This window comes from Danio aesculapii, chromosome 9 (assembly GCF_903798145.1).
Source record: "Danio aesculapii chromosome 9, fDanAes4.1, whole genome shotgun sequence".
NCBI classification, from domain to species: Eukaryota; Metazoa; Chordata; class Actinopteri; order Cypriniformes; family Danionidae; genus Danio; species Danio aesculapii.
This window is the reverse complement of record NC_079443.1, coordinates 49,690,032-49,702,479: the sequence shown is the minus strand read 5'-3', so window position 1 is coordinate 49,702,479 and position 12,448 is coordinate 49,690,032. Positions and strand designations below refer to the sequence as shown.

General features: G+C 32.6%; 1 protein-coding gene across 1 annotated transcript in view; it reads right to left on the bottom strand.

Moving 5' to 3' along the window:
* The window catches only part of lrp2a (low density lipoprotein receptor-related protein 2a), a 262,973-nt gene extending 255,334 nt beyond the window's left edge, over nucleotides 1-7,639 (bottom strand). Inside the window, 1 exon segment of the mRNA XM_056465930.1 lies at nucleotides 7,565-7,639. Coding sequence (XP_056321905.1) covers nucleotides 7,565-7,622 — 58 coding nt within the window. The 5' untranslated portion in view covers nucleotides 7,623-7,639.
* Between the last annotated feature and the right edge of the window lie 4,809 nt (nucleotides 7,640-12,448).

The following is a 12,448-nucleotide window of genomic DNA, read 5'->3' as shown; positions in this document are numbered from 1 at the left end:
TTCAATCATTGCAACCCAAAGATGGCTAATACGTGACAAATGATAGTAGCTTTACTGGCAAAACAAGTTATAAATCAGCAGTATCATCACATTTGAGGCCAATGAGTAACACGAACAGGGACGTAAATATTAATTTTTACACAGGATGGTTAATGAACACCATTAAATGAGGTGTCAAAATGTGCTAATTCAGGGGTTTTCTACAAAACATCTATGTTTGAACAAGCTAACAAGTAACTACCATCAAAGACCTTTGACCTTCGAAACGGAGAGCTTGAGGAACCATCAGGAAGTGAAGCTCAGCGGATTACAGAAAGTAACCTGTTCCCCTCCATCAAGACCCTTTTGGTCATTTCCTCCGAAACACATGCTGAATAAAGCTGGATTACAGGAACTCATTCCTGGCTCGCATTTCTAAGGAGATCAATCAAGGCTACGGCCACAATTTTAAGCCTGATGCAAACCCAACACTGCAAATTCACAAAAAGAGACTCAAGAGAAGATGTGATTTTGACACCTCAAGTTCACAACAGCAGTACAACAAGGAGTAACTGAGCATGTTGAATATGATGATATCTCATAAAAATCCTCCTATTAAATTAATCGGTAACACTTTATTTTGATGGTCCATTTGAGTATTAGTAGACTGTCTGCCTAATATCTGTTGATACTGCTGCTTCAACAGACATAAAAGAAACTTTGCAAGTACATGCCAACTTACACTAACCCGACCCCCAACCTAACAGTCTACTTATAATCTAATGAGAATTAGTTGGCATATAGATGCAATGTAACTTAAATTCAACAAACAAACCATCAAAATACAGTGTGACCAATTAATCCATTGACCAGTTTAACATACCTAACAATGCATCCATCCCAATCCTCAGTCGCTACATCCAAAATGTCATTTAATGCATTCACCCAAAAATGATAATCATTTATTCGCCCTCGTGTGGTTTTAAGCCTTTATGAGTTGCTTTCTTTTGTTGAACATAAAAGAAGATATTTTGAAGAATGCTGGTAGCCGGTACCGTTTGACGTCCATAGTAGGGTAAAAAAAATGCTATGAAACTCAATGGGACCCAGCAAACTGCATATTTAAAATATTAAATATATTTTGTGTTCAACAGAAGAAAGAAACTCAAATTTGAAACCCAGGCACAGTACTTTATAGCAGTGGTTCCCAAAGTGGGGGTCGGGACCACCTGGGGGGTCGCGGGACAATGACAGTGGGTCGCTTAGTGCAGTGTTTCCCAACCCTGTTCCTGAAGGCACACCAACAGTACACATTTTCAACCTCTCCCTAATCAAACACACCTGAATCAACTTATCATAACATCAGAAGAGACTCCAACACCTGAAGTTAATGGGTCAGAAAAGGGAGACATCCAAAATATGTACTGTTGGTGTGCCTCCAGGAACAGGGTTGGGAAACACTGGCTTAGTGATTTCCAAAAGTCAAATAAATTTTATTAAACTATTAGAATTACCATATTTTAACCATAATCCATTATTTTTTTCCTTAGGATTGGTGTGTTTACGTTGTTACAACCCTATGTTGGTCTTGTCTCATCTGTCTTCTCTGGTTTGCTTAGAACACTTCTAATTGGCCGCTTCCAGCTTGCTTGTTCCTGATTGGCCTACAGTGTTTTAAAAAGCCATGACACTACTTCCTTGGCAGCCATCTTGTTTTTGGTCACTTGCTTTGTGTTTGTTGATACTTTGTATGTGGTATAGGCCAGAGTTTTTGAATGTGTTAAGTCTGAATAATGAGATTTGAGATTGAGTAATTTTTGTTTTGTGTGACTATTGAGATTTGTGAGTACTTTTTGTGTTAGTGTTTGTTTTGTTTATGATACTTTGTTCCACTGGCTTGTTTGACCTTTGTTGCCTGCTGGCATTGATTTTTGGATTGTCCTTTAAATATGATTGCCGGTTTTGTAAATAGTTTGAAAATAGTATATATATTGGGATAGTAAGGAGTTTGACGCCATTTTCTTTGTAAAACCTTTTTGACCTCTGTTTTTGTGTTAGGTAGTTAGGGTAGTGAATTGTACTTTTTCTTTTATTTTTGATCAGGTAAGTTAGAGATTTAACATCAAGGAATTTTTGTTTGTTATTTTGGCCTTGTCAGCTCCCAAATTCAAACCCCAATAAATCTTTGATTTCACTTTCGTTGTCTTGTCTTTCATGTTGTGCACCATCCCTAGACGGTGCGTAACATGAAATTGGGGGCTCGTCCATTGGTTGTATTAAAAACACAACAATGGCGTCAGCTGCAGCAGATTTTATAGCACCGGGTAAACTTTCTGACACCTTTATGGCAATCAAATACATTCAAAATAAATACAGGCCACAACTGAACATTGAGAATGATCTCTGAATGGCTGTCTCCAAAATTAAACCAAGAATAGACTTGTGCTGAAAATATTGTGTCCACCAGTCTCCTTAGAGGTTAATATTAAGTTTAACAAATGAATAAAGGACTATAAAGATGATATGGTTGTTAGACTGTTGCACTTTTTTGTGTTGTCAATATGCTTGTGTTGATATAGCCATATTGTTGTGTGCGCAATGTTTGTTTTTTTTATAACCACCTCCAAGGAATTCCAAGCCACTGGCATTGTTTTTTTAGGGGTCGTGGGCTGAAAGTTTTAGGAATCCCCTGCTTTATAGTGTTACAAGACTTCAACCTACAGAGAGCATAACCTATATGCAGGGCCAGACAAAATTTGCTGCCTTTTCTTTTTTTGCTATTTTTGCACAGAATTTAGCAAAACATCTGTGGGTAAATGATTCTGATAGTGTAAGAGCTGAGAACCTAATAAATAAAACAATAACAAATAATTTTCTAATTAAGGTTCACAATGCAAATCCAATTAGAACCACTTGTTCGATAAATAAAGCCACAGTAGCTCTCCCATATAATACATCTATTAAATGCCATCGAAAATATTACTTTGCAAGTTGTACTGTACATAAATCATCTAAGCTTTTGCATATCATTTAATAATATAAAAATTAGTGTAAAAATTATATATATTTAAACACAAGCACAAGTTAATATATAAATTGAAAGATCTGCTGATTTCTGTGGGCGCAGATTCTGTGTGGGCCTAATTATGTCACATCATACCACAAAACCCATGTGACACAATGAGAACTAAGCTTTGATTATGGCATTCTTTATCCTCTGCTTGTTGTTTTTGTTGAGTGAGTCAATTTCTGGTGACAGTGCAACCAAGAATATGCCCTGAGGTGAAAGTTATCCTTGGTGAACCAGCCTGGTACCTAGTTCCTACAGTATAACTGAATTCTGATAACTAACTAGTGTGAAATGCCCTAAATGCAGTTATTAAAGAGAATTAAATGTGTGTAAATGAGTTTCTCAACAGTGTTCATAAACAGAGGATGCATCCTAATTCACCCACTTTTACTACGTCCTTAAAAAGTACCTGTTGAGTGTGTAACAGAAGAGTATGCAAGCTTTGGGACATGCTACTTAATCATTAATGGACTGTTCTGTTTCTTAGTTGCATGTCTTGTTAATAATTCCTCAAGCTTTCAAACAAAGAAATCTCAAGTGTTTGCACAATAATGCATTCAGAAGTTAATGACCAAACGTTTCTTTTTAAAAGTTCACACTGTTAAGTATTAAATATAACAGAGAAGACATGAAATAAATATTTTCCATTAGGTTAGACATTAGCTAACAATAATTCAAACTTCTTTACCAAAGCATCTCCACTTAATCGTCTCGTGTGTCCACCATGTTTGTTTTTAACACTTTTTACTCGTGATTGTAATATCAGTCCAGGTTCATGTCCAATATGCAATCTATTTTTTGTTAATATTAGCAGTTAGAGTAGGCACAGATCGGCACTTTAACTCGTCACCGTCCCATTAACTCGTTAATTTCAACATATTATGATTTAGGACACAATAATATATATATATATATATATATATATATATATATATATAAATGCATTTTATATATAAAATGCCTATTTTTTTCTCCAATCATTGGTGTTATAAAAATCTAAATATGTGTTTATATATATATATATATATATATATATATATATATATATATATATATATATATATATAAACACACATTTAGATATTTATAACACCAATGATTAGAAAGAAAAAAATAGGCATTTTTTTCAATATTTCCAAATAAGCGTTGCATATACAGTCCTCAGCATAATTGAGTACACCCCATTTTAAAAATTAATATTTTTCAGTTTATTTCTCAGTGAATATAGGCAATGCATTTTGGTGCATTTAAACAAAACAGATTTATTAAACAAATATATTTATTAAAATAATATTTTCGTCACCAAACATATTTAGAGATTGAAAGCTAATACAATTAAATTCAAGCAAAATACTGCAAACAAACAAATTACAACCTTCAAATTTTCAGCTAAATGTTTAAATTATTTTTATTTCATTTATTTATTTATTTTGATTCTCTTGATTTTTTTCCCTCTTTTTTAAATTAACATATAATTAACATATAAATTTGGGTGTACTAGTTTCTGGACAGTTATCGTAAGTTATTTTGTTAGATAAGCTCCAGATTTGGCTTCAGTACTGAATAATGTAATGTTTATGCACAAATATAATATTGTAAAGCTTCCTATTAAAATATGAATTTAAAACAGAGATTTGTGAGGGGTGTACTCATATATGCTGAGCATTAAACTTATAACCACATCTGAATATATTTCCACAAGATTTCTACATGGACACCCTCCACTTGTTCTGTTACCTAAACACTTGTACTTTCTTCTGTTGAACACAAAATAAGATATGTTGAAGAATATTGGAAGAAGGCAGCCATTGGTTTCATAGTTTCCCCCTACTATACTACAAAAAAAAAAAAAATACTAACGTTATACTACAAAAAAACTACTAACGTTATACTACAAAAAAAAACTACTAACGTTATACTACAAAAAAAACTATTAACGTTATACTACAAAAAAATCTACTAACGTTATACTACAAAAAAAACTATTAACGTTATACTACAAAAAAACTACTAACGTTATACTACAAAAAACTACTAACGTTATACTACAAAAAAAATACTAACGTTATACTACAAAAAACTACTAACGTTATACTACAAAAAAACTACTAACGTTATACTACAAAAAAACTACTAACGTTATACTACAAAAAACTACTAACGTTATACTACAAAAAAAATACTAACGTTATACTACAAAAAACTACTAACGTTATACTACAAAAAAACTACTAACGTTATACTACAAAAAACTACTAACGTTATACTACAAAAAAACTACTAACGTTATACTACAAAAAACTACTAACATTATACTACAAAAAAAACTACTAACGTTATACTACAAAAAAAACTACTTAACGTTATACTACAAAAAAACTACTAACGTTATACTACAAAAAAAACTACTAACGTTATACTACAAAAAAACTACTAACGTTATACTACAAAAAACTACTAACGTTATACTACAAAAAAACTACTAACGTTATACTACAAAAAAACTACTAACGTTATACTACAAAAAAACTACTAACATTATACTACAAAAAAAACTACTAACGTTATACTACAAAAAAACTACTAACATTATACTACAAAAAAAACTACTAATGTTATACTACAAAAAAACTACTAACATTATACTACAAAAAACTACTAACGTTATACTACAAAAAAACTACTTAACGTTATACTACAAAAAACTACTAACATTATACTACAAAAAAAACTATTAACGTTATACTACAAAAAAACTACTAACGTTATACTACAAAAAAACTACTAACGTTATACTACAAAAAAACTACTAACGTTATACTACAAAAAAACTACTAACATTATACTACAAAAAAACTACTAACGTTATACTACAAAAAAACTACTAACGTTATACTACAAAAAAACTACTTAACGTTATACTACAAAAAACTACTAACATTATACTACAAAAAAACTATTAACGTTATACTACAAAAAAACTACTAACGTTATACTACAAAAAAACTACTAACGTTATACTACAAAAAAACTACTAACGTTATACTACAAAAAAACTACTAACGTTATACTACAAAAAAAACTACTAACATTATACTACAAAAAAACTACTAACGTTATACTACAAAAAAACTACTAACGTTATACTACAAAAAAACTACTAACATTATACTACAAAAAAACTACTAACATTATACTACAAAAAAAACTACTAACGTTATACTACAAAAAAACTATTAACGTTATACTACAAAAAAACTACTAACATTATACTACAAAAAAACTATTAACGTTATACTACAAAAAAACTACTAACATTATACTACAAAAAAACTACTAACGTTATACTACAAAAAAACTACTAACGTTATACTACAAAAAAACTACTAACATTATACTACAAAAAAACTACTAACGTTATACTACAAAAAATAAAAAAATAAAAGGTACTTGAGATTAAGAAAATGGTGAGTACATTTCTTCTTTTATTTTATATTGCCCCTTAAAATCATTTGGGAAGTGATATGAAACTCTACCGTTGTCAAGACCAGCATATAACTAAATTTCCCTGAAAATAACTGCACACCTTAGAATGTTCATAAGCCAATCAGAATGGACCATTCAACTGAACCGCAGTATACAACTTAAAACAGTCAGCTGATCTGAACTTACTTACATACAATCATCCTAATAATTCGCCCCACAAACATGAAATGAGCAAGTGCAATATATGGTGTAATATAAACGCAAAGCAGGATGACAGAGAGTCCTATGAGCAGCAATGGTTGCTCTGAGCGGCAGCTGCGGAGTAATTAGTTGCTCGATTCGCATAAGAAGCTTACATACTAAGGGTTGGGCAAAAAGAAAGCAGATTACAATTCGAGAAGCTCTATACATGCAACTACACTTTTGCACCAGAGCAACCGGTTGGGCTGTCAACCGATTAACCAAGTGCTATGCAACAAAACGCACGTCTCAAACTCGACATCCCCTGCACCGCGGACTGGTTAAGTCTTTCAGGAACAAAAAATGTGTTGAATTTGCTTTGTACCAGCAGCTTGGGGTCTGCAGGAGATTGTCTTCAAGTCACATGCTCGTCTCTGTTACCTAGCAACGCCAAAGCCCATGCAAAAGTTCTCGGAGAACCTCAAATCTGTCCGAGTGAGGCTTTGTGCGCCGCCGCGACTTGTTTATAATTATTTTATTTGTACAAAGTCGATTTCTCACAATAATAATGTTAAATAACTCGAATTTAATTTCGAGCATATGGACCGTACATTACAGCACACATAAATAACAATGCCGTTAGATAACACCGTTATTCGCACTAGCAAATAAGCCGTTGTTTATGTCTCCAACAAACGCAGACCTAAATTGCGCACGCAGAAGCATTAAACCAGCTAGGTTAAGTGTGATGTTGCTGTCTTTATATCTATTGTTAGAACAAATCCTGATTATGTGAGCACTTATAAACCAAACACGACACGAAAAGAGTTGATAAAAGTTGTCACATACCTTGACAGTCGCACTGTAGAGCACATAAAGCGAAAATGAGGAGAAGTTGTGTGTGCATTGTGACGCGTCCAGCCCCTCATGAAGCCGGCCAGATGGAGCTCTTGGGACTGAGATGCAGTGAAGTGGCTCTTACTCACTTGTCCCGGGCTGATGAAAAGGGCGTGCACATGACGCTCCCCCTCAGCTCGACCCACACGAGCAAATCCTGCACGGGCTCCCAGGAACCTGTTGAGCTCATCGACGAGCCTGCGTAATAGATGAATTGCGCAACACTTACTGAATGACAAATGCGTACAAGTCACACGCAATTACAGTCGTAATAAGAACAAATTAACAATACCAAGATATCTATCTATCTATCTATCTATCTATCTATCTATCTATCTATCTATCTATCTATCTATCTATCTATCTATCTATCTATCTATCTATCTATCTATCTATCTATCTATCTATCTATCTATCTGTCTATCTAACAAAACTAAGCAATCTATCTTTTGAAATAATAATAGAGAAGGAGCTACTGTAACACACACACACACACACAAAATGCTGGGTGAAATATGGACGAACCCAATGTTGGGTTAATTTTTTCACTTAAATTTAAAGTACGCTTTAACTCAACCGTTGGGTTTGTCATTTGACCCAATGTTAGGTTACAACAATCCAGAGATTTTTAAGCATTCCATAGCTCTCTTTATATTTATTTACTCACAATAAACAAACTAACTAACAAGCAATTAAAACAACAAACATATAAAGATAGCTTAATGTTATTAATTGTATTATTACAGCTATAGTTACACTCAAAATTACTGGGCTGTTTTAACTCAGATTTGAATCAAATATGGACAAAAATCGCAAGGATTGTGTTAAACTTGGGCCATAAATTAAACTCAAGAAATTAACCCAGTGGTTGGTTTTGTCCACATTTTAACCAGAGTAGGTTGAAATAACCCATTTACTAAAAACCCAGCTTATTTTAATTCAGATTAAGCTGAAATTTCCAAGTGGTCTCTAAATTTAGAAATTACATCAAACAGTTCTGGTTTGCTGTAACCCAGTATTGGGTAAAATATGGACAAAGTCAACGTTGGGTTAATATTTTTTTTTCAATTAAATTTAAACTACACTTTTTAACCCAATTGCTGGGTTTTTGACCAAAATCTGAGTTGAAATAAGCATTTTTAGAGTGTAATTACAGATGTAACAATAAAATTAGAATTAAGCATTTTTTTAATGTATTTACATGTTTGTTTGTTTGCTTTATTGTACTATATAATAATAATTATTATTAAAATATATAGAGAGCTATGGAACACTCTAATCAATACTAGATTGTCAAAACCCAACGTTGGGTCGAATACGAACAATCTCAATGTTTTTTTCCTAATTATTAAACTTTAATGATAGTTTTTAAACTAATGGTTAGGTTTGTCCATTTTGACCCAATTGGGTTATAACAACTCAGTGTTTTTAGGTTGAATGCTGGGTTATTTCAACACAGTTTGTGTAAAATATGGACAAAACCAACTGCTGGTTTCATTTATTGAATTAAACTTATAGCCAATATTTAACACAATGCTTGCAGTTTGGCCATATTTGACCCAAATATGGGTTAAAGCAATCTAGTATTTCTTGAGTGTAGATTTAGGAGTTTCTGTAATTTGTTTTACTCTATAAAAGCCTGATAACATTTCTTCAAATATCCAAATATTGTATTTAATTGCTTTTTTATTTGTAGAAAATGACATTTGATCAGAATAGCGAACGTTCTCTCAACGGTTATTCCACCAAATAGTGTTTTCTTATATGGAAGTTAAAGCACAATTAAAAACATGTCTAAAAACATTTAATTTTGTGTTATTATATGCACATTTTATTTTTAAAATGTTGCATTTGGAATAAATGTCAAATAGTAAAAATTTCAGATTGAACAATTGAGTGGCCATTCATCACACAATATTAAAAAACAAAGTCAGCAAAGTGTACATCATTGTCATACTAGTGTTTAGTCAAGTGATCAACCATTGACCAGCCTGAACCAGCTTAAACCAGTTAGAAACCAGCTTCCCAGAAGTAATAACAAACCTCAGCTACTATTGGCTTAAGAAAAAGTGGTCAACAGCTACTAATTTAGTTTGCATTAAATAACTGGGACAAGTTAACTTTGCTTTACGTTGTGCTTCTAATCTCGTTAATAATGATAACCTGATCTATGTAGAGTTTGTTATATTTTTTACATTTATACTTTGTTGCATTTAAAGAATCATGAGACAGTACTTTTGCAATTCACAAAAAAAAAATTTGGTTTATTATATTCTGATAGATTAGAATGTAAAACTCACTGACTGACTGAGCACGAGACTGAGCACAAGTTCAAGTTTCCACCAGATTTCAGCGCTGAAATAATGCAGAACACAGGTTTAAATGCATTACTTAGGGTCAGTGGGTTTCTGCAGGGAGTATAGGGCAAGTCAAAGATCTCATGCTCGGATAATAAGTGATCCTTCTGCATCAAACCTGAAGCTGCAAGCGAAAGTCTTTTAGATCTGTGAAACTTTAAATGAGATTCTGACTTTATTATCAAAAGCTCACAGTCGATGTGATCAGCTGAAAAGTACTCAAAATAAATGTAAAGCTTGGGAGACCAAGAAAACCAGTTTAAGTTGTAAGATGTAAGATTTTGTTAGAGGTAAAAATTAAAGTCACAACTTTATGGTAATCAAATGTTTATTGTGGTTATGTTAGTTTGCGGTTTATGCAGGTTTTAATAAGGTTGATTTAAGATTTTTAGAGTGTTTAAGACCAAGGAATGAAAGAAACAAAGGAAACATGCCAATATGTTCTACTACAGTTTAAACTTGTTTATTAAATAAATAAATAAATCCAAACCACTAGAATACAGACATTACTTTTAATGTTCTTACAACAAAAAAGTTTTTGATGGTATCTTTGTCCTTTCCAGTACACTGCAAATATATATTTACTTAAGAGGAAAATTATTTAATCCTTGTTTTCAGAGAGATTAATCTAAATGAAGTGAGAATGTGATTAAAACAAGAACAAATAGCCGCTAATTGGCGCAGAAAAATTATTTTAGAGGAACAGTTCACCCAAAATGAAAATTCACTCACTATTTGCTCAACCTTAACGGGTTTCAAACCTTTATGAGTTTTCTTTATTCTGTTGAACACAAAACAAGTTATTTTGAACAATGCTGAAAACCTGTAACCATTGACTTCCATAGCAGGAAAAACAAATACTATGGAAGTCGGTGGTTGCAGGTTTCCAGCTTGCTATAACATATATATCTTTTTTTGTATGCTGTCTAGACTTCACATGTTCACATTGTCAACCAAATGTCTCTTGATTTAAGGATGCACTTGAAAAATGTGCAGCAATGCTTACAACAATTTACAGGCATAATTCACCCAAAATGAAAATTTACTCACTATTTAGGGGAGAGCGGGGACGCTTTTTATAAAGTAAACTAATTTTAAAAGATAATGTTTTAGCAGAAATATATTTTTGCTGTGGTTACTAACTCCCAACAGTGCTCTATCAAAATGTAGATCAATTGAATTTGAGTTACATAGGGGCACACGTCAGGGGTGTCCACTTTCACCCCTGTTGTTTGCCATAGCCATAGAACATCTGGCAATTGCTATTAGACATCATAAACAGATTTCACCCTTAAGTATAGGTCAGGTAGATCATGTTATATCTCTTTATGCTGATGATATTCTTTTGTATCTTTCAGATCTTGTGCATTCTGTTCCTCCCTTATTGGAGTTATTAAACTCTTTTAGTTATATTGAATTTATGCTCATTAGACATCATATAGATCCAGTGTTCTTGCAAAGTTTGCCATTTAAACTGGCTGCAGATAAGATAATATACCTTGGTGTATTGTTCCTAAGAATTCAAAGGATTTACTGTAGTTAAACTCAAATTTTCCAAGTTATTAGACAATTTAAAGCAGGACATAGAAAGATGGAGATCACTTCCCATATCAATGATTGGCCGCATCAACGCAATTAAAATGGTGAGCCTACCAAGCTTTTTATATATTTTTCAAAACGTACCTGTTCTTCTATCTAAATCATTTTTAAAATCTGTTGACTCCATTATAATGCCTTTTATATGGGGTTTTAAAAATGCCTGTATATATCCAAGACTCACGTGTTAAAACCTAAGCATTTAGGGGGTCTGGGTTTACCCAACTTTCGTTATTACAACTAGGCTGCAAACTGCAGGATTTTAATGTACTGGCAGGATTCTTTTCCATGTATTATTCGAGCAGACACTCCTGCTTGGTTAGCGATAGAACAAAGTGCCTTCCATTCTTCTCTTTCTGCTCTACTCTTTTCAGCACCTCTCCTTAACAAAGATATTCCTAAAAGGAATTTCATCCTTAATAACTATATTAAAATATGGTATCAAATTAGAAAATTAAACAAGTTACCAAATACCACCCCACTTACTCCTATTTGTTACAATCATGCATTTAAACCCTCTCTTACAGATAAAGTATTTGAGAAATGGCAAGATAAAGGAGTTTCCAGTGTTAAAGATTTATACATTAACAATATTTTTGCCACCTTTTTGCCACTCTCTGAGAAATTCAACCTCCCCCCTTCTCATTTTTTTAGGTATCTTCAGGTTAGAAACTATGTCCGTCTAAATATTCCAGATTTTAATTGATTTATTTTTTAACTCTTCAAATGCCAGGGGCCTAACCTCTTTATTTGTTAAAGCTTTTAAAAACAAAACAAACTTTTCTTCTCTTCATTTGAAAGTCGCTTGGGAAGAAAACTTAGGGATTTCAATATCTGAGACTGATTGGGATCAATGCCTTTTATCTGTTTATTCATGTTCTAT